General features: G+C 46.0%; 1 protein-coding gene across 1 annotated transcript in view; it reads right to left on the bottom strand.

Moving 5' to 3' along the window:
- The window catches only part of BCR (BCR activator of RhoGEF and GTPase), an 89625-nt gene that overhangs the window by 8847 nt on the left and 57129 nt on the right, over positions 1 to 23649 (bottom strand). The window contains exons 9-17 of the mRNA XM_053369192.1: positions 16832 to 16953; positions 15587 to 15755; positions 13754 to 13873; positions 12343 to 12418; positions 11574 to 11678; positions 10943 to 11017; positions 9496 to 9593; positions 7658 to 7789; positions 249 to 308 (exon numbers count right to left, since the gene is read on the bottom strand). Coding sequence (XP_053225167.1) covers positions 249 to 308; positions 7658 to 7789; positions 9496 to 9593; positions 10943 to 11017; positions 11574 to 11678; positions 12343 to 12418; positions 13754 to 13873; positions 15587 to 15755; positions 16832 to 16953 — 957 coding nt within the window. The remainder of the gene's footprint in view (positions 1 to 248; positions 309 to 7657; positions 7790 to 9495; positions 9594 to 10942; positions 11018 to 11573; positions 11679 to 12342; positions 12419 to 13753; positions 13874 to 15586; positions 15756 to 16831; positions 16954 to 23649) is intronic.

The raw sequence follows: 23649 nt of genomic DNA, 5'->3' as shown, positions 1-23649 counted from the left end.
CGCAAGGAACAATCTATAAAGCTGGCTCCTCAGCAGGCATGTAAACAGCTGCTCAGGCCTGGCAAGCAGCTTGCTGTCAGTGTTTTATATCATCATCTGCATGTGTGTGCAGATGTTACACCATGTCTGTGGAACAACAACATTTGAGTATGGGTCTTCAGTCACCAGGAGCACAAGACCTGAAAATCCAATCCAGAACAGAACAGTCAGGAGCAGCCAGCTTGCATTTTAGAATTGTCTGTACTTACTCCATTCATCAATATGACAGTGCGTTGCCAGTCTTTATCTTGCAATGTCTGTGGATCCAGCTGAAAAATGGAGAGTTATTAGTGAGTTAGCAACCAGGTGCAGAGACCAAAGCGGTTGTATTGCCTTACATAAAGTAGTATAATAATAATAATAATAATAATAATAATAATAATAGTAATATTTATACCCCATCCATCTGGCTGGGTTTCCCCAGCCACTCTGGGCAGCTCCCAACAAAGGACTAAAAACAGAATAAAACTTAAAACATTAAAAACTTCCCTAAAGAGGGCTGCCTTCAGTTGTCTTCTAAAAGTCAGATAAGTTGTTTTATTTCCTTGACATCTGATGGTAGGGCGTTCCACAGGTCGGGCGCCACTACCAAGAAGGCCTTCTGCCTGGTTCCTTGTAACCTCACTTCTCGCAGCGAGGAAACCACCAGAAGATCCTCAGAGCTGGACCTCAGTGTCTGGGCTGAACGATGGGGGTGAAGACACTCCTTTGGGTATACTGGGCCAAGGCCATTTAGGGCTTTGAAGGTCAGCACCAACACTTTGAATTGTGCTCGGAAACGTACTGGGAGCCAAATTTAATTAGGCCGGCATGCAAGTCACATATTTGTGGGATCAGAGATATCAGGACAATCCTGCTAGCTTGTCCTTTAAAACAAATAGCAAAATTATAGACCTCAACAGTTCTCAACATGAATACCCTAGAACAGTCTTCCCCAGTCTGATGCCCTCGAGCTGTTTTGTGCTATAGCTCCAAACTGCCCCCGTAGTCCAAAACTGCTGGAGGGCACCAGGTTGGGGAAGGCTGATTTAGAAATTCCTCAGTGCCCTTTCAGACCATTTGTCATCCGTCACCCTCTTCTGCATGAGAAAAAAAGATTCCAGAATGTTTGACAACAAAAGTCATGAAAGCAGCATAGTTTTGCAAAGTTAAGCAAATACATTCAACACATACCTTTATCCTTGTCACAAAAATTGCAAAACAAGTGTCTTTTATTTTTGCACACAATATACATGTCTGTCTGACAAGCCAGTGGAGGTTTTCTAGCAGAGTCCATGGTACCAATTCTGGTTTGCTGGGCTTGTTCATCAGCCTCCCTCTGGCCTGCCCCTGAATCAGTTTTAGGGATTCAGGGCCAACTCCTCTCTCGGGCCTAGGTTAAGTTGTCAACCTGTCTCTGAATTATGCCACTCAGATGACTGCAGGTTCGTTGGGTGTGTTTGTATGATAATGCTCTTCCACACATAAAAATTTCATAGGCCAGCATGCCAGGAAAACAGCTAGAAAGTTTTCAATATGCAAGGAATTTATTTTATTTGTAAAGGGAGGAGCATTCAACAACCTGAGGCCCCACTTGAATCCTGAAGTGGCACAGTCCAGGCACAGGTTCACCACTTCATTAGCTGTTTGTGAGAATTAGCTCTTTGTCTCCACATGTTGAGACCTCCACTATTATTGCTAATAAGTAGAAGCAGTTTCTCTATCCACACATACAGCACAAAGCAATGGGAAGGCAGAGGGTGGGGAGAAAGAGAGAGAGAGAATGAATGACTGAATGAATGTAAGAGTAAAGCCAACCTTTCCTTGTAGCACTCTGCCACAGACTCGGGGCCACAGAGTGTGGCTTCTGTTATGTGTACATTTCTTCGGTAAATCCAGCAGAGTCCTGCAGCTACAGCAGTAGCAGAAATGCTTGAAGACTCCCTGAGTGGTGGAGTGGGTCATCAGGAGCTCCCACATCTCTTACTGTGTCGTGTGCTCTTATTGTGCTCTGAAGCCCAGTGTTGTCCCTCTGAGTCTACTCTTGCTCTGCCAGGGGGCTTTATAATGAGAATATTCTTCCTGGAGGACCTGCCCACTTCAGTGTGGGCAGCCAAGGTCCCAATGAGGTGTTTGTTTTTCCTTCCCAAAAGAGTTTATGGGAAGGGAGGCAGAATTTTCCCTCAACAAGCTTTGTATTTTCCCAGAATTGAGAGGAAATGGCTTCTGAAGTATCTGGTTTCCTTTGTGGAACTACTGAGCTCACCTCCACCCCCATGCGACTGCTTTCTGGAGCTGACATGGATAGCCCTTCACAACACCATTCTCACAGTGGGAACAGTCAACCCAGACTCAAGATGCAATTCATCTGCTGCTTATGCCCTGTACTTCTGTGCCATATAAAGTTGCAGAACCTAAAATGCAACTCTTGTCTAAAACAGGCATGGTTTACTACAAGTCACTTTGAGTTTTTATGAAAAACAAAAACCTGGGGTGAATCTTCTACATAAATAAGTGAAAATGCTGCCCGAGGTATTCTTTGGGGATTCAACAGGTAAAAGCTGTCTGGGATGAGGGCAAAGATTCCAAAGTTAGGCATGAAGTGCCACCTGTGGAAGGAAATGGTACTTCTACACAACAAGTGCCACCTTCTTGCAGAGCACGAATACAAGACTCAATGCAAGAATGCAAGATTCAATGTTTTTCTAACTACTGATGGGAGAGTTTCATTCAATTCATTCTGAAATCAGTTTGGTATTTATGAGCTCTCCCAGCAAGCACTCAGGAAAAGTCCATCTCTTTTCGAAGAAGTCTTTCCCAGTTCAAAATGCTCGTGTATACACATAGATGCCATCTAAATGTGCTTTAGAATCATAGAGTTGAAAGGGACCTAAGGGTCATCTAGTCCAACCCCCCCAATGCCATCTGGAGGGCACCAGGTTGCAGAAAGGAGAGGGAAAAGCATGTGCATCATCCTGGGCTCCTTGGAATCATAGAATTGTAGAGTTAGAATTTACCCAAGGGTTATCTAGTCCAATCCCCTGCAATGCAGGAATTTCAACTAAAGCATCCATGCCAGATCCATGGAGGAAAGGTGGAATATAAATGTAATAAATAAATAAAAGTACAGTCATACCTTGGGTTGAATGTGCTTCAGGTTGAGCGCTTTTGGGTTGCACTCTGCGGCAACCCGAAAGTAATGGAGCGTGTTACTTCCGGGTTTCGCCGCTCGCACATACGCTCAAAATGACGTCACACGCATGCGCAGAAGTGGCAAAACGTGACCCGCTCACGCGCAATCACATCTCACGTTCTGTTCAGGATGTGAACAGGGCTCCGGATCCCGTTCACATCCTGAGGTACCACTGTATATGTTCTAATGCCATTGAGTGATGGGTCCTCCCCCTTTGAAAAATAATCACCCAATGTAGAGTAATTTACCAGCAGTCCAGTATTGTGCTTCTATTAAAGAACCTAAACAATAAGCAGCTAAAAAAAGAAGATTTGGAAAAAAAATATTTAACTGGCCCATTGGAGGAGGAAATATCAGCCCTGATAAGGCCACTGAGAGGAATGACAAAGATACAACAGGAAGGATATGTTTAAATGAATTACATTCCGTAACAGCAGCTTTGCCATTCCAAGCTGGCCAGACAAGCTGCTTACATGATCAACAAGGGTGGCGCAGTGGGGAAAGGCAGACCAGACAGCCAGTCTGGAAATAAAAACAAAAAAGTGGGTAGCAAACAGTTTTAACAGACATAAATGTCACTCTTTTAATCCTGTTTATAGTGTGACTGAGTAGAAATCCCATATGAATCACCCGTGTGGAGAACAACTGTTCTGCATGGTGAACACTTTGGACAACATGATTTCCCTGCAACAAAGCAGTGGCAAAATCACAATGGTGCACCACTGACACCATCCATGCATTTGGGTGAATTCAAATGTTCACTTTTCTGCTACTACATGGCAAGTCTTGCAATTGCCCCAAAGTGAAATCCGCATGCCAGCTGGCTTTGTGGGAGGGCTTCTTCATCTCACAGACCACAATGCCATTGTCAGGATTGAAGATAAAAAGTATCTAGATTGTTAACTTGTAGCCAAGGAACCCCAAGCACATTTGGCTCTTTCTCAAAAAGGAGGACCCTGCAGATGCTACCAAAATCATGAAGAAATGGGATTAAAATGCACATGTCCATTTAATCTCGGTAGTAACAAGTCAAAGATACTTTTAGTCCAGTTATGGAATGCTGAAATAGCTATGTTTCTACCCACACAGACATTCTCAGACTCTATCGCAGCATGTACTCTGAAAAACCAACAATCGCCAAAGAGATACTAGAAAGATCTATACATGCCAGAAAATCTGCTCACTTGCTTATGTTAAACTGCAAAATGAGATTTGAAAGACACTGCTAGAGTGTCCTTGCCATTGGACAGAAGAAATCTTGGCAAAGAAGTGCAGATATTTTGGAGGCTGAAGACCACAGTGTGAACTGGAAAGACAAGTAGAAAATTTGCTGAAGTAGAACTACTGAATAGAGGTCTTGCTAATCCTACAGTTAGAGACTTTATCATAGTACAAATAAATATTTTGCAGCCAGGAGCTAGTGTCACATCTAGATCACCAACTTTGCACCACCTGGGTTCTGCTGAACAGCAAGAGGAGTATGTACACTTTCTACAAAGCTACTGCCTTGTTGATTTAGTGCAGCCTTCTTCAATTTGGTACCCTCCAGCAGTTTTGAATTACAACTCCCATCAGCGTCAGGCAGTACAGTAATGCTCCCATGAGCTCTAGCATACAGTCTACATGGGAGTTGTAGGCCAAAGCAGCTGAAGGGTGGCAAAGATTGTTTTAGTGGGAAAGAGTTCTTAATTTGACCAGGAAATCTGCAAGGCACTATAACCAACCAAGGAAAGACACCGTGTTGGTGGTCTACACAACCCATTAAGTCCCCAATGATGTCTGCAGTGTCTGTGGAGTGGCTTCTCCAAGATTTTCATACTGCCTCTCTGTGTCAGGTATCTTGCTGCTGTCAGGTATCCATCCCCAGGCTTGTCTCCTCCTGCAGAAGCAGCTCTTGACTGATAAGCTGAGTAGGCCTCTCACAAAGAGAGGTTAGGGATGCAGGCATGCTCAGGATGACCACCCTTCCTCCCATCAGTGTTCTGCTATAATCACAATACAGTCTTATCTTGGAAGTTGAACAGAATCCATTATGGAAGTCCGTTCAACTTCCAAAACATTCGGAAAGCAAAGCGTGGCTTTTGATTAGCTTCAGGAAGCTCCTGCAGCCAATCAGAAGCTGCAAAAGCCCCATCAGATGTTCGGCTTCCAAAAGAATGTTCGAAAATTGGGTTTCAGTCATTCGGGAGCTGATTTGTTCGGGAGCCAAGGCATTCAAGATCCAAGGTACGACTGTACCATGTTAGAGTTTCCGCCTGGCTTCCCCTTCCCTGGAAATTTTGTCTGGGGTGCTTAGAAAAAGAAAGAAGCCATGGCCACAGGGAAACAGAGGCAGGGAACAGAGAAACAGTTTGCACATCAAACCCATTCCTAAGAGCGCCCCCAAGGCAACCATGCCATGATAGAGCAGTAAACAAAAGGGAGCTGTTTTGATCAGTGCTGGTCCCCATCCAGAAGGTAAAGGGACTCATCCATTCAAAGTGCCCTAACGACATGACAGCAAAACACTTCACTATCAGTGGGAAGGGACTGGCTTCATTTCTTGTAAAGCAATCGGCATTTGTTGCTGTGACACGTTTTTTCAGGTTGTGTCCCATGGCGACCCGGAAGTACCAGAAAGGGTTACTTCTGGGTTTTGCCGCATGCACACAAGTGCCAAATTGCGCCGCACACCTGTGCAGATACGGTGCTTCAGGTTGCGGGCTTTTCATGTTGGGAACGGGCCTCCAGAACGGATCCAGTTCACAACCAGAGGTACCACTGTATTCTGCAAAATGAGATTAAAAACTGACGGAACACATAGAACACACCTTGGATTTCACTTTAACAGTGACATCAAATGCTAGAGGAAGTGACATACCTAAAATAAATGCAGAGTGACAGCAAGTAGCTTCAATTTGTAGCATGAATGAAAAGCTGGAGGTCTTTAAGAGAATTGCATTCCAAGCAAAACCTTTTCCAAATTCCAATGTAAACATTCTACGGAAACCTCCAGGAAAGAAACCGTAAACCCCAACAAAAGAAAAGAGCTGCTCATTTTCCAGAGACGGAGAGACCAAATGATGGAACAGGAAACATTAATTTGCTGCCTGTTGCTTCTGTGGAAAACAGCCGTGCTTTTCCAAACACAGTCAGTTGATGGCTTTCCTTCCTATTCAGCCACCTCTCTCTCTCTCTCTCTCTCTCTCTCTCTCTCTCTCTCTCTCTCTCTCTCTCACACACACACACACACACACACACACACACACAGAGAGAGAGAGAGAGAGAGAGAGAGGTAAAGCTAATAAACAGTCCTAGCTCTAGTCACCAAGGCTCACTGCATTCACCACGATACAAAGAGCTGCATGATTCACAAATCCCAGAAGTGAGAGGGTGAGATTTCCAGTCAAGATAATAGCGGATTAGCAACACACAATTGGATAGTTAAGCAAGAATAATTTATATCCAGCTCTAGCAGAGAGAGGGATGGAAAACTTCATGTCTGACATCATCTAGAGGTCTTACAAGTTCCAAAGAAAGAAGACTAGATTTTCTCAAGGGCAGGCTTTGAAAAGACCAAAGGCTAATCAAGCACCTACTGTATTTTTCACTCTATAGGACGTACTTTTCCCCCTCCCAAAATGAAGGGGAAATGTATGTGCGTCCTATGGAGCGAATGCAGGCTTCAGGAAGCTATCCACAAGCCTTCGGAGCGCGGCGGGAGTTCCCGCCGGGCTCCAAAGGCTTGCGGATAGCAGCCTGCAGCCCGGGGAGCGCAGTGCCAACTATCTGCAAACCTTCGTAGCGCTCCCCCAGCCCCGCAAGTTCCGGGAGCGGCAGCAAGGCTGTGCGCAACCTTGCTGCCGCTCCCGGACCTGTTCTGGGGGCTGGGGTCAGGGGAAGTTTGGGCTTCCCCCGCCCTAGCCCCACGGCTAAAAACGAAGCCAAAACAGCGAGTAAATTTTCTTTATTTCCCCCCCTAAAAACTAGGTGCGCCCTATGAGTGAAAAATACGGTAAGTAGTTTATTCAGATGAGCATGTCCTCCAAACAGGGGTGGTAGCCTGCTTTCAGTCACTCCTCTCCGTTTACTTCTTACTGCATTCTTTCCCAAGCTGGTGCCCTCCACAAGTTTTGGACTCCAACTCCCATCAGCCCCAGCCAGCATTACTAAATTGGGCTTCTCACCACCTTTCTGTGTGGCCATGGCTGCTCCCATTTTGCCTTTTATGGGTTGTGGATCAATGCACATGGAGCCCAGATATCCTGTACAGATATGATGCTCTAAATTAGGGATGGGGAAGTTGCAACCCTCCAGATGTTCCCATCACCACTGGCTATTGGCTTTTCTAGGCTGGGTCAATGGGGATTGGAGTCCAACATCTGGAAGGCCACCTGTTCCTGACCCTATGCTTTAAAGAAACATGGCCATCTTGCCTTTACAAAGGTATATATTCCAACAGCCCACCTGGATTTGGCCTTTCCCCATGATTCGGTCTGTGGTCTCTCCATCTTCTTTGGTAAGCTTGGTTTTGTTGTAACACTTCTCGTAGCACAAGATTCGCAGTGTCTGTGAACCCTCCAGTTCTATCTCAAATTCCTGCAGCAGGAGAACAGCAGTTGAGTTAGTCGAGATTCACTCTTCATAGCAAGGATAGTTAGATGCTTTGGACAACTCCTATAAGCCCCAGTCAGCATGGCCAATGGCCAAAGATGATAGATTCTGTAGTCCAACAACATCTGGCAGGCACCACACTGGCTGCCCATGCTGTAGCTCTCAAAGTCCTAACATCACAGAGATTTCTTGGGAAATCATGAAAGGGCACCCTGAAGATTTTGTCTCATTCTGTTTCCCACCTGGGGAGTTAGAACTAACAACTTCTGCTCAATCAAAACAGCTTTCTGTCTGCATAATCTATAAATCTATAAGATAGTTCCCCAAGGAGGGGGTTGTGCACTTTGCTGGCAGCGGGAGGTGGGCTTTTTATTAACTAAACTTATGGAGCCTCCCCCTAACATAAGAAAGGAAGCAATAAAAAATGCAATATGAAACAATGAAAGGTATTAAAAACTTAAAAATACAATTAATTGTAAAATACAATTAAAGCATGGACATAAAAAACCTTTAAGAGGACTAGACCATAAGACATATGTGAAGGACGACTGTCACACCCTTGGGTCTGTTCCAGAGGGAGACAAATTCTTGGCTTTGCCAGGAAAGATACTGCAACTTCCCTATTTCCTGAGGAAAGATATTTTGTAAACCACTTAGAGGTTTTCTACAGAGTAAGTGGCATGTATACTTCGTTAACAAAATAAAGATCTTGATGAGCTAAACTATTGTAATAGGTCTCTAAATAAGAACACTGAAACCCTCTAGTGCAGCCTTCTCCATCTTGGCACCATCCAAATGTTTTGGAGTGCAATTCCCAACATCCCCGGACAGAACATCCATAGTGGCTGGGGCTGATGAGAATTGTAGTCCGTAATATCTACAGGAAACCAGGATGAGGAAGGCTGTACTAGAATAAAAAACAGCAATAGAGGCAGTTGCTCTTGCAAGCTGTGCCACTGCCCAGTTCTCAAAAGAGAGACTGTTCTGCTTCTGGCTACTTTCCCCTTCACTTTCATAAGTCATTCAAAGCAAATTCAATGGAGCTGCCTGAATCACTGTTACTCAAAAGCAGCCCTCAGGGATACAGCCCAAGACTAACCACTCTAAGCAAGTCACAGCATTGGCCTTGAACTTTCCCCACTCAGTTAATGCTGCAAGTCAGTTGTGATGGTGGTCAGTTGTTGTTGTTGTTTTTATACTATTTATTTATACCCTGCTTTTTCCTCTGATGGGACTCTTTCCACATACAAGATGCAACTGTGGCATTCACATCTAAAACTCAATATGCTCTCCTGCTGAATTTTCAAAGAGGTGGATTTAGATCAAAACAGTTTGATGCCTATAAAGGGAGAAATCCAAAAGGATAATTCTCTCCCCGCACCTTACTGAAACAAATGGGAGGGGACCACAAGGGCACTGCCACACTTGGCCCCCAAATTAGACAGCTGAATTTCGTTATGACCACTTTTCAAATGGGTCTTGGAACCATTTGTACACAGACAGTGGCAGTAAGATGAAGGTCCCATCCTATTAGCAGGCCATGACAAAAAATCTCCTACAGGAACATACAGGAACATCCCTGATGCACCACATAAGGAGAAAGCATTTTAAATCTGTACAAACAGAACCACTGTCCTCCTCTTGTCAAAGAGGTGGTATCAGAGGAAGCCCAGAGCACCACTATAGCCTACCTCATTCCAGTTGGGCTCTGCTGTGTCTCTGTAAACTCTCGTTTTTGCCTTGTTCACGAAGTACCCAAAGGAATCCACTTCTAAAGTGCAGTAGAGGTCTAGGAGGAGGAAGACAAAGAAGCAATGGCTCAGTTAGGGTCACCAGCATCTCTTGCAGTTTCCTTGGTCAGCTGGGTCAGACCATGTGCTTGCACTCAATCTGACTGCTGGTTGGTCCAGGCAACAGTGATCTACACTTTGGAGCACCTCCCAGAGTAGGGTGCTTCCTTCAGTTCCATGGTGGTCTCTGCTGACACCTGATATTTGGAGCATGAGGGCTGCTCTTCTCAAGTGTCTCAGTTTCCAGAACCACTCCAAGGTAAAGATTATATTGCAAGCTCATTCTCATGCCTGACAATTATCCCACAAGGTTGATTTGTAAAACCCAACCTCAGATGATGGAAGAATTTATTAAATTTCATTCTGTCGTAGAAGACCTTCCTAACATGCCAGGCGTCAGTCACCAAGCTATCACCACTGTGCATTTTAAAAGGCTTCCAGGATAGACTCCCCACACAGAAACACCCCCCTGGCAAAGAGCGGCATAGGCTGAATTGGCCAGATGGGAGGCCAGCTGGCCATCCATCCCTTGAGCCCTCCAAAGGTCAACTCTCCTTACTGCCACAAAAATGCCAACTAGGTGTGCTGCGACAACCACCTTCATATGTGTGCCAGCTATACAGCTGCAGAGAGAAAGTGCATTGATTGGGCTGTGCAAGAAGCCAAACAACAAAGGAGTATAGGAAGCAGCTGCCATAAACAGAGCATTTGGTCTATCTAGCTCAGGACTGTTTACACTGACTGGTTGCAACTCTTCAGGGTCTCCCATCCACTTCCATAACATTATATTCCATTGTTATGGCAGCAGCACCAGCGTCTCCCTGTGGGCAACCAGAGGCCTGCTTGAATCCAGAGTGAGGCTTTCATTTGGTTGCTAGCCGCACCACCAAATCATACATAAAGGTAAAGGTACCCCTGCCCGTACGGGCCAGTCTTGTCAGACTCTAGGGTTGTGCCCTCATCTCACTCTATAGGCCGGGAGCCGACGCAGTCCGCAGACACTTCCGGGTCACGTGGCCAGTGTGACATCGCTGCTCTGGCGAGCCTGCACCAGCGCAGCACACGGAACGCCGTTTACCTTCCCGCTATAAAGCGGTACCTATTTATCTACTTGCACTTTTTAAGGGTGCTTTCGAACTGCTAGGTGGGCAGGAGCTAGGACCGAAAGATGGGAACTCACCCCGCCGCGGGGATTCGAACCGCCGACCAGACGATCAGCAAGTCCTAGGCACTGTGGTTTTACCCACAGCGCCACCCGCGTCCCTAGCCGCACCACCAAATCATACATAGCATGATGGTAATCCAGCTCTTTGCATTCACACACAGCTACCATGCAACTACCACTCACTTGAGCTCTGCTTGAAGCCGCTGGCAGAATGGACAATGACGTTCAGGAACCCATAGAGACCAGGGGACTCATCATCTGTGTTCAAAAACATAAATGTGATAGTTAAACTGGCTCTGGGAGTTCAGTGGGAAAGACAGATTAAATTCCCCTATATCTGTTAAATTCAATTTCTGTGGCGTGAATGTGTGTGTTTAAACCCTGTAAGCGCATTTATCCCAGATTTAACAACCTTCTATGTATGTTATTGTGGCTTGGGGAAAAGATCTGCTCCATAATCTATGGAAATTTAGTTTCATAATGTTCATAGCTCTGAGCATAAGAAATTAGACTATGCAACATCCCAAAATCCAGGGAGCATGAAAAAGGCTTCTGGACTGAGAGTGAGCCACTGCCTTTTTAAGACACTGTTTTTCACCATTATGATGACGAAAGCTGGTGGCTGGCTCCATGGCTATGTCTGGGAAGTGAACTGGGACTGTGTACTTTTATTGGTATGCAATGGTATAGATCCAACACACACATTAGACACTAGCAGCCACTTGGAAATCGTCCCTCTGAGTGCTGCCCACTGTTGGAGGCAAGATAGTCAAGAGCAATGGCAGATGAGGCCAATTGGTTCCAGGGTTCTCACCTTCTTTGTTTATCGTGAGGGGGATGTGATGCACAGTCTGAAGTTTCACACAGGAATTTGTCAGCATCTGGAGCTCCACTGAAGTCAGCGAGAAGCTTTTGAAACCTACAATACAGAGGAGAATGGGTTTTTAATCTCCTGCAAACTTGGGAAGAAAGGTGTAGGCCGGTAATGCTGACCTCTTTGCTTTGAGTATTATTGCCACAAAGACATCCACAAGGGATCCTCAGGAATGATCCTGGGAACAGAATACTACGATTCCCGGTTATTCTAGAAAAGGTCAAGCAGATAGCCAACTCCTACCAAACAATTTGCCACATGTGGGAATCATGCAGAAGCCTTTTCTCACAGAGGAAAGGCCCTCTTCTAATAAACCTGGAGGTCTCCCTCAACAAGTTACCTGCTCCTTACTGGGAATGATGGCTGGACTAGGTAGCATCACTGCAACAATACTGAGCACAGAACTGTAGAAGTTTCTTCCTACATAAGGACAGCATGCTGGAAGTCCCCATCCTTGGGGTCTCACTGGAGTGGAGGGGAAGCACCTGGAAGGTGCTGATTCACAGAAACACATCTGTATCTGACCCAGACCACAGTCAAGAAAGGCCCACACATCTGCACATGGGACATTTGGCAACCCTCTCACAGAAGAGTGGCACGTTCAGCCTTAGACATGCAGAAGGGCCAGCCCCAAGATCCCCCCTCTGATTTCTCCAAGCCCAGGATGCCTGTTGGTCACACCTAGGGAAGTCAGAGCATAGGCACGTACATTTCTTCTGCTGCTCCCGGATGATCTCTCGCCACTCTGCCCGTTCGTAGTCAGATGAGATGAGGAATGTGTAACTCTGAGTGACAGAGAAAAAGAGGCCCAAGGATTATTTATTTTATATTGCCTTACCCAACAGCTAAATTATGTACAAAAAGAACAATCTAAAGTGTTAAAATAAGATTATACAAAGTTCATAATACAGCCAACATATATCCCTGCCACTCAATTTTTATTTAATTTTCTGCAACAGTAAAAACCAACTTCATGTGTCTTACTCTACAAGTTTTGGCTCAAGCAGCCATTGAGTTGTACCATCTAGGAATGATGTCCTGAGGTTTGGTGTCTTAGGGGTATATGCTAACAGTACAGTGGTACCTCGGGTTACAGACACTTCAGGTTACAGACTGCTAACCCAGAAATAGTACCTCGGATTAAGAACTTTGCCTCAGAATGAGAACAGAAATCGCATGGTGCCAGCACAGCAGTAGCGGGAGGCCCCATTAGCTAAAAGTGGTACCTCAGGTTAAGAACGGACCTCCAGAACTAGTTAAGTTCTTAACCCGAGGTACCACCGTACTCTTTGTTGTACAGTGAAAATAACCTTTCACCTGTTGGTCTGTTAAATGCATAGTGCTGCACAGTCTTTTGTCTTTTCTTAAAAAAATAATCTGGTTATAATTTTCTGTTCTTCCTTTTTTGGGCTGATGAACATTTTTTCCCAAACAAAAGAAACCAGCCATTTGCACGCTTGCCTTTTTGCCAGGTTGTTCATTTCAGGTAGTGTTGAAATGTTTTTTTATATAAATGTATATATTTCGTGGCATGTGAAGAAAATAGTTCCCCGTGTTTGGAAAATCTTGGTGAAGGTCTCAACAGTGTCAACATTCACAGCTAAGACTTGCATGACGTCAACAAAGCCATCTGTCTTTGAGGGTACAAAGTGCACAGAGCATTTAATCCAGAGTCTGCTTCCCTTGCAAGGGTTTACACAGCCTGCCATCAGCTCTGCCCATATTCTATTCAATTACAAAGAGCTCCCAAAAGATCACAAGATCCTGCGCCATTAACCAGCAGCTGGGCTTAATGTTCTAATTTGCCAGCCTTCAGCTTCAGAGATAATGGTCTTTTTTGCATTCATTATACTATGGGAGTAAATTTTCTGTTGTGAACCACCCTGTGATCTTCGGATGTAGGGCAGTATACAGATTTAATAAATAATAACAACAATAAATGAAAGCAGCCATTGATTCATTTTGCTCCTTCTGTAGTGAGCACTAAGTGTGCAACAGGCATGCTCTGTTCACTTGGTTTTTATAGGGCATGTGCAAGACGCCATGAACAAAACTCCACCTCTCATGGTTCCTCTGTTCAGCCCCATTCAGACCCCATTCTTTGCCAGTGAGCCTCTCACCTTGCCATTGCGGTTATGCACTCGGAATGCCATGTTAGGAGACATCAGTAGAAGCAAGGATTCCTGCTCCGAAAGCTTCTTTTTCAACCTCTCCATATTCTTGCTGCCCTTATTAGCCCTCTGAGGAAGAAAAAAACCCAAGAGGAAATGAGATCATGTTCTTTTACAACTCAACAGATGCAGGAACATGAGGTTCACAAGAATCTCAACATTTAGGTTCCTTAAACCAGAAGTGGGGGTACTGGTTTTAACCTATGAAGCCTTACATGGTTCAGGACCCCAAGGAATATCTTTTCCCATGCCAACCAAGCAATGGGCCTTTTCAGTAGTAGCCCCCTAACTATCAGATTCTCTTCCCAGGGAGGCTTGCCTAGCACTGGCACAGACATATTTTCGGCACCATGAAAAGATGTGTCTCTTCTATTTGAGTGTTCGTTTTCCTTTGCAGCTCTTGGTGGTATTCCTTTGGGGGCTCTTTAGCGTGGTGTGACTTCTCTTAGGAGATGGAGAGATTGTTTTCATGGCTTGATTACCTTTTAACTATTTTGTTTTTCATATGTTTTATTGCGCCTTTTGCCATTTGTAAGTTGCTGAGTTAATTGTATAAAGCAATTAACAAGCTTAATAATAATAATAATAATAATAATAATAATAATAATAATGGTGCCTATGCTCTATCTGGGACTCGGGTGGCGCTGTGGGTTAAACCACAGAGCCTAGGACTTGCCGATCAGAAGGTCGGCGGTTCGAATCCCCGCGATGGTGTGAGCTCCCGTTGCTTCGTCCCTGCTCCTGCCAACCCAGCAGTTCGAAAGCACGTCAAAGTGCAAGTAGATAAATAGGAACCGCTCCTGCGGGAAGGTAAACGGCGTTTCCGTGCGCTGCTCTGGTTCGCCAGAAGCAGCTTAGTCATGCTGGCCACATGACCTGGAGGCTGAACGCTGGCTCCCTCAGCCAATAAAGCGAGATGAGCACCACAACCCCAGAGTCGTCCGCGACTGGACCTAATGGTCAGGGGTCCCTTTACCTTTACCATGCTCTATCTGGCATTATGCTTCCTGCCCATGTGACCCTCACCTACATCCTTAACCCAGAACTCTGCTCCTACAACCCAGCCTGGACACTGCCCATCTCAGGGCTTCTGGAATGAGGAGCCCAGCAAACATGTGAAAGGGACTCCCCTGGCAGCCATAGCATCCCTCACTCACATGGGTGCTAGGGAAGGAGTGAAGGACACCCCCAGTGAGAGCTCCACGCTCATCATTGCCTGCTCTTGCCACTGCTACTAGCACCACCACCACTCAGCCATTCGGTGAGAAGAATGTGAGCTCGAGGCAGCAGCTAAACAGCGTTCACACTTCTGGATGCTCGAAGTGGACCATCCCTAATTCTGAGTTTGGCTCAAAGTGTAGCCAATCTTTCCTACAGCAGAAAGCCTCTCACACTATATTGCCTTTGGTACAGTTCAGGAATGTGCATGGGGCTCTTCATACCAGCTGACTGGGCTGAGCACAACCCAAGCAGGACTGGGAAGGTTGTTTTGTTGCAGGAATGCTTAGCTGAGCAATTGGTGGTGGGGTAGCAGTACTGCTAGCTGCTCCCTGAAAAGGGTTGGGGGAGGCATAAATGTGAGCCTATGAGTAGCACACTGGCTATGAAACCTAAGTTCCCAGTTCAAATCTCTACAAAGCCACACAATGAGGCAAATCAGTACCTCTCATCCTACGCCCCTTACAGAGGCTGTTGGAAAGGTTGTTAATATATCATTGAAAACAGATAAAACTGCCAAGCACTATTTGTATTTCTTATTCTCCTCCTCCCCTCTGCTTTTACTTTTTCCCGTTGGATGTCACTCTTCAGTTGAGAAATCTTGATCTTCATAGCATCCAGCTCCTCATCTGGCACAAGGGAGATGTTGGGCACTGCCTCTGAATCGTCCACCATTTGAAAGCTGAGGTCTGAGAGTGGAATGTACCACTTGCAGTCATACTGCTGACTTTTCCTGCACGTAGGAAAGCAGAGTGTTAGCCAGCTTGCCCCTCTGCTCCCCTTAAGCAGCTTAGCCTCCACAGACTTGCAGGACGATGTCCTCCTCCCTGAAGCAGCCCCAAAGTTAAGCCAGGGTAATCTGTTCCCTGCCTTATGCATTCCAACGTTACAGGCCCATACTACAAAAGGAATCTTTCCTTTTGACAACTTGCCTAAACACCTTCCAGAATGCTGCAAAACCCATCTGGCCCTTGGAAGCCTTTCACATGTTCATTTTCCTGAGATGAATGCTAACACCCGAGTCAGGAAAAATGTGTTGAAATGCAAGGAAATAAACTTGGGTTTCCATGGAAGCGGCCAGTGTGAGGAGGTGCATGGCTCTCTGACTGACATATACAGTCGTACCTTGGAAGTCGAACAGAATCCGTTCCGGAAGTCCGTTTGACTTCCAAAACATTCGAAAACCAAAGCATGGCTTCGGATTGGCCGCAGGAAGCTCCTGCAGTCAATCAGAAGCCGTGGAAGGCCAGTCGGACATTCGGCTTTCAAAAATAGTTCCCAAACAGGAACAGTCACTTCCAGGTTTGCAGCATTCAGGAGCCAACATGTTCGCGAACTAAGATGTTTGAAAACCAAGGTACGACTGTATGCTCTTTCTGCTAGATGGTGTACTACCACCAGCACTGCCATACGTAGAAGCTGGATTCTGTGCCAGCTCCGGCTTCCAAGGGCAGGCCCCTATGCAGCAGCACAGACAGCAATCACTCTGGGACGTTCCAAACCAGAGAGAGGAGCTCAAACATGCTTGGCAGTTGCACCCTCTTAAGTGGAAGTCCTCCCTCCTAATCTGGTTGTCTCCAGTTTCTCAGAGGTAATGGAAAGGCGCCCTGCACATGTTCAGAGGCATCTGAGCTGGAGAAGAACAAGGGCTGGCCTGTCCATTGGGAGGATCACTTCTGCTCCAGTTTGGTGCTTTGCCTCTGTTGCACCTGGCAGTTGCCCAGCTGTTCTTAAATATGTTCCTCCCCACCCCCTTATGCAATGCATACACATGGTCCTTCGCATGGAGCCCACCCAGGAGAGCCTCACCCTCCAATCTGCTTCTTGAGCTTGGCACACAGGAACAGATCGGTGAAGAGGAAAACATGGCGCAGCTTACGGGCTCCTTCGACCAGCTCCACCATGAAACTGTCCTTCATGAGCTGACGGTGCTGCCAAAAAAAAAGGAAGGGAGAGGCAAGGGTCAGAAATGGAGACTGGGATAAGTGACAGACGTTGGCCACTGCCAAGGCCAGCATCAAGAGCTGGCCTGTTTGGGCATCAGTTGAAGGCTCTCCCCATAATACCCCAGCAGGGGCCCACTGACAAGCTCCCTAGACTTGCTGTAATGAGGAAGGCCCATGGACAAAAGTTGGTGTGGGTGATGGGGCATGGGAATGACCATAGCTCAGTGGTAGAGCATGTGCCTTGCATGCAGAAGGTCCCAGGTTCAATCCCCAACATTTCACCATAGGGCTGGGAATTGCCCCGTCTGAAACCCAGGAGAGGCACTGCCAGTCAGTGTATACAATACTAAGCTAAATGGACCAATGGCCTGACTATGCATAAGGCAGCTTCCTAGGTTCCTATGATAGAAAGGTGCTGGGGAACTGGAGGAGAAAAGATGTGATAGGGAGCTACAGGATCAGACCAAGGAGGGATTCAGCACAGGGTAGAAGTTGGGGGCAACGGGATGTAATTGAGGAACTGGTCCATGCAGTTGAGTGGGTCTGACAAAGCGCAAGGCGGCTTTTGTTTTCCAGCTCAGTCACATGGTGAGAACCTCTGATGCCAGGGTGGCACCTCGCTGGCAGATACTGGCTTGCACAGACCCTCCACATGACGATAAGCAGCTGGCAAGGAATACTGTTCCCATGTACAGTTACTGTTATTTTGAAGCATTTCCATGTAGCAACCACAATGTTTGTATCAGAATTCATTCAAGGACAGGCAACTTCAGGAGGGAATCTGCCTTGTAACTTGCAACTTCCTTGCATTGCTAGCTTTGTCCTTCTCTTTAGGTAATAACAACAACAACAACAACAACAACAACTACTACTATTATTATTATTATTATTATTATTATTATTATTATTATTATTATTAATGGCTTTCACAAGCTTTAAACAATTCCCTTCCCTAACTGCCCCCTATGGTTCCTGCCCAGATCTACTAAACTCATTTATAGCGATAGCCTTATATCTATCTTCCTTTCAACCATTTATCAAGACGTGAATGATAAAATATATAGTAATTAATTAGTCCAATAAGGATTTAAGTAGGTAAGTAATGGTAAAAGATCAAATGAATAGAAGGCAAGTGTTTTGCTGATATTTCAAGTCACACAAGATGAAGAGAATATAAAACACAACAACAAAGAAAACAGCAAATAAAATAAACCTTGGGGTACCTCAGCACCAGGATAATAGACCAAAGCTCTCAGCTAGTTTAAAGAGTTTACAATGGCTGGCCTTCAATACCAACCCAATAGTTCCAAAAAGGGACTCATGAGAATATGGTGGGCCATTAACAGTGAAAGCAAAAGGCAGGTTTGAACGGTTCTAGATTTTGCATTGTGTCTCCAGACTCCAGGTGTCATTTGGCAAAGGGTCCCAAGAACTGAGACAGTCACTATTTGACAAAATTAAAAAAAATTATAAGCAAATTTAGGCTGCACAATTAAACTGTGTTCAGCACCCTTATGCAACAAAACTGTTGTTGTTGGGTTGTTTTTTTAAAAAAAAATCAGACTTTTTGCAGTAAGGAGAGTAACTGGAAAATGCATTGGAACAAGCAGTACAACAATCACTTGACATAATGTCATATAACCTCAGTACAAACATTTTAAGAATGAATGCTCAATGAACAGCAGCCGTCATAGTCTCTGTGCAAATTTTGTGTCTACATATGTGGACAGGCCTTCTGGAAGATCTCCAAACTTCCTGAAAGCCTATTTCTTTTTGTATCTTGTTGGAACAGGACTTACTTTCTCATGTGTTGCCAGCTGCAGGGGCTCCTACACGCAGCCTGCAATACCCGGTGTGGCTTGGGTATTCCAGTGTCCAGAGATTATTCATTTTGCTGCTAGTGTGGTTTAATGAAGCCCACATTTTCTGCCCTTCTGAAAAAACTTATCGGATAGGTATGTGGCTAATTATAGTGTTAGCATCTACTATCTCCAAGGATTTGTCCAAAACCAAGTTATTTCTGTTTTCTTCCAGAAAGGAGGTACAACTGGGCACCTACTCTTAGTTTCTTCATAAAAGCAAATATTATCTGCAGCTGTTTTACAATGAGTTTACTATACGGCCAGCAGAGGGCAGCATAAAACTGTTCTCCAACTTCACAAACTGGCAAAAACTCTTACCCTTTTTAACCAAATGGCTTTGCCTATACTAGCAGCTCAAAGCCAGTGTAGGGCAATACATTTTATTAGGATGCACAAGAACATTACAAGGCTATAAGCAAGCATTAGAGTACTCTAGAAAGTTCTTTTCCAGGCTGGATGTCAAGGTAGGCCAAAAAAAAGCATGAAATTTTTTCCTCCAAAAGCCTGCCCTCCAAAAGTCTGTCCTCAGGGGGAGCTCTGCAAGTGTCAGTGGGTTAGCCTCTCTAAGGGACATAAAGGTTTCAGGATGCTATGAAGTGCTATTAGGACAAAGAAGAGATAAGGAAGCTGATCCCTCATTTATTGGCAAATATAAATATTGCAGGTATCCAGATCTACCACCAACACAAAGCAGAAGAGGCTGGGTAAAGAGAAACATGGCAAATTATTAGCAAATGTAAATATTGGTATCTGGTACAGAATGCTGACTAGTCATTGGAGGGAAGGATATGCTAACTAAAAGGTTCTCCATGGCTTTATTATTGCACACATCACTGCTAAGGGGGTATAGATCCATTTAGAACAGATGTCGTTTGCAAACTCAACTCACAGCGCACTCCTTATTAGCAAATATATAAACAGCACCATCTGTACATATTTTCTCGAGCCAGTAATGCAGATTTCCTCTAAGATTCTCTCCTATTTGTGAAAAGTTGCAGATTCCCCACTATTTTTGGTTCAGTGGGAATTATTCTCACAGAACAAAGATTCTTAAGGTATCAAAGTCAGAAGATATAATGCAGGAGCTTCTTCTCTAGAGTTTCCACAGTAAATGTTTTGAATCTGGGTCTATTCCAACATAACAGTTTGCACTGAAGCTACCACAACTTTCTTGGGCTCTCCTGTGGCTGACTCATCTTAAAGTATTTTTGCAAAAGGCTGAGTCCAGTCAGGGTTAGGAGCTGATTGCTAGCGAACAATTCCAGTCTCCATCCCTGGCAAGGACAAGCAGAATCCATTTTGGAGGGAGCCTCCTTGCTTCCCTTGCTACTCAGATGCTTCAGAGATGCCAGCCTGCATTAATGTCTTTGCCATCCATGTGCGCTCATTTTCCCCCAAGGACTGTAGAACTAAAGATGCCAGACGAATACACACGGGTGAGCTTTGCAGTCAACTTCTGAGGAAAGGGAGGATTCAGTCGCAGAGGGCCATAAAGCAAGGCCCCTCTTTGGCAGTCCAAAGCCCTCATTTAATATTTTTAAGGAGCAGATGAATATGGAGGAGACAGCAAATAAGCTCTGCTCCTCTGGGGCATGGCAAGCGAGCCCACGCTGCCAACCAGATTTTCATCTTGAGGTGCAAATGCGTTCTTGTGCTTCGACGGCACTCGCTGCAGCAACGCTGACAATCCCCAGCTGCTCCCGCCCCTTTCCATTGTGGCTGCTTGGAAATAAGAGAGTTGCCCTTGGAGGGGATGGTTTGGTGCGTTGCCAGGTGCCTACAGAATAAGGTCAGTTGTGCTTTCTGCCCATCACCAACGCAAGACAAATAGAGTAATGGTCTGCTGTGCATTCGCAGTCATTCTCTGGGCCAACTCACACATCTAGGGCAGGGTGAAAACTTTGGCGGAATACAGCATGCAGGACTGGATGCATGGATGCTTCCATAGGTTTCCAGGCACTTGTTCTCCATAGCCCTCCTTGCAGATATTTTCCAGAATGCGGCAAGCCATGATTTGGACCTATGCAGCCACAAGACAACTGGCCACCTGGACTCAGGTTGGCTCCTACATGTAGGAAGCTGAGTAAGTTTGTGAGTAAGTGTGAAAGAGGTGAGGGGGAACAACCCAGGACGACTCCCTCATTAGGCAAAGCCTCTCCTCCTTACAGAGGGGAGGAGTTGTGAGCAGAAGCCGTTTCCTGCATTGGCAGGGGGCGTTCCAGTCCCTGCCCAGCTGGCCTGGATGCCATGCCACGCCCCCAGGTAGCCAACCAATCAGGTGGAGGCTTGGGGGTGGGGTTTTGCAAATCACATGTGGCCGCGGCAGCACTTCCCTTTCATTCCACTGCTGGTTTTCATTGGATCACCCACCCACCCTCCCTTTAGTTCATTGCTTGGTTCTTGATATTGCTATGGACCTGTGGTTGGTTGCCTTGGTTGTCCAAGGGGCCTGGTAGGAATTTTTATCCAGCTGGCAAATTGGCACCGGCCATTTGGTTTTTCGCCTGCCTCGTAGCAAATCGTCACAACTTTTAGGTATTGGCGGTTAGGCAATGGAATATGTTTGTGTATTGGAGGGCAGGGTGTGGCCATCGTCTACCCCTCCACTTTATGGGTATTCCGGTAAAGGAATCCAGCGGTTGTGGATCCTGTCCGACGCCCTTGCTGGTGGCTAGGGCCATGGCACGACCCCTGGTGACATCAGGGAGAGCTTTCCGTTGTATTTGCATCAACAGGCTCCTCCCACTGGTGGTTAACCCTTGTTAGACTCACCCCTCCCTGAGAGGGTGGAGTCACACTCTGTTGTTTTATCCAATGCCTAAGCCAATACCTCTCACATGCTGCAATCAATAAAGTTGTGGCCTTTTTTAGCCCATTAACCTAATATACTGTGTCCATGTGTCTTTCTTATCCCCAAGCGGGTGGCGGGTCCTTGAATCACAAATCAGAAACTATCACTTTCAGGCCAAGATGGAAGCAGAAGACAGCCTGGTAACAGCAATTCTTGCATTGGATTGTGGCCAATTTGAGGGCAAGGGAATGAGCCAGGGGAATATCCCCTCTGTGGTTCAGTGCTATCCTCAGGCCGGCCTCTATCTCCCATTTGTGCTTCTTTGCAGGGCCTGGAGCACTGGGGTGAGGAAATAAGCATGCTCTGGTGACTCGAGGAGGAGGAGATAGCAGTATCAGAACAATCAAGACTTCCCGCTCCTGGCAAACGGTCAGCCTGTGAGGCAGTGTTGGGGTCATGCCTTCTTGACTGCATGACTCATCTTGCCAGGAGGGAGGGAGGGGAGGGTTTCAGCACGTCACACAGAGAGGAAGGGAAAGGCCTTGCTGACACGCTCCTGGGACGCTGGGGGAGGAGAGGCAAACTCCCTGGTAAGTCCCAGAACATCCGTAGGAGACCTACTGGGCGCCCACAATGCCAGCCAGCAAACAACAAGGTTCCATTCAAGCTCCCACAAAGATGCAGCCTTCACTTGCTCAGCAGCGAGGGTTGCAGGAGGCTGACTGTAAGCCACACCCCATCTAGAAAGTACTGGCAAGACACCAGGCCTCTTTAAAGTGCTGCATTTTAAACTGATAGGCATGGCTGTGCAGTTTCATCGCCAGTCCGGTGCTCCTGAACACGGTTCTCAGCGGCTCTGCATTTAGCCCTTCCACTCACACAAGAACAATAGTAAGCCCCATTTCCAAGAGAGACTTTGAAGCCAGAAAAAGTAAGGTTGGGGAAAGGAAATAAACACTGGGTCCCACCTGCAGCGAGGGTGGGGATGTCTTGAAGTCCCCTGTCTGACATGAAATATCCTCCAAAATGTAGATGAATAAGCCCATCCCTCCTGCCTCTCAAAGAGCAGCCTTTCACTGAAAGAAGACAGCTGCATAAGAACGTAAGAAAAGCCTGCTGGATCAGGCCAATGGCCCATCTAGTCCAGCTTCCTGTTCTCACACTAGCCAACCAGATGCCAGCAAGCAGGATTCGAGCACAAGAGCAGACTACCCTCCAGGGATTCCCTTCGGGGCCTGGAAGCCTCTTTTCAAGGCCAAGACCTTGTCTTTGAACATAAATCATGAAGAAGACTTATGAGCATATGCAGAGTGCAGCTTTCATACTGGGCTCCCAAAGCAGGGCCAAAAAGCTGTCAGAGACAGAGAGAGCACAATGGATTTTGAAGTGAAGGATCCAAAAATGAAGCTGCTGTAGCACTGGGAAAGGAGAGGTCTGACTGTTCCGATAACACACTGAGAAGGTCAGATTCCTTCCTGATTCTGCTTGCAGTGCAGAGAATGAGAAGTTCAAAGTTCAAAAGGAAATATTTGGGCTCCTTAGCATTTTTTAAATGGACTGTGCAGCCACTCCCTGCCTCCCCCCAGCTTGCTTTTGCACAGAAAACTCAGCAGGTTCAGAAAAGCCCTGCTTTGTTGTATATGTAGATATTCAATGTTCTTTTGTAAGTTGCCTCAATTTTTAAATTTATATATTGCAATCAGGTGGTACAAACTAAAAAAGTACCGAAGTAAATCTGACCAAAGGAAGCACTAACAACAAGCCAGTTCAATATCCAACCCAGCTGTAGCATCCCAATCAGACCTCCTACCTCTTGCCTCCACCTACAAAGCAGGCAGATCACAGTGGGCCTCCAAGGGAGCGCTCCATCACCTCACCGAAAAAGACAACTGCACAAGTTCCAGCACGTGCAAGGGAACATAAGCCTGCTGGATTGAGCCAAAGAGGACACATTTTTAGTTCAGCATCCTGTTCTCACAGTGGCCAACCAGATTCCCCAGGGGGAATCCTGCAAGCAGGACCTGGGTA

The sequence above is a fragment of the Podarcis raffonei genome, chromosome 16, assembly GCF_027172205.1.
Source record: "Podarcis raffonei isolate rPodRaf1 chromosome 16, rPodRaf1.pri, whole genome shotgun sequence".
In the NCBI taxonomy this organism is placed as follows: Eukaryota; Metazoa; Chordata; class Lepidosauria; order Squamata; family Lacertidae; genus Podarcis; species Podarcis raffonei.
Note: the sequence above shows the minus strand (reverse complement) of the source record. Positions and strands in the feature narration are given on the sequence as shown.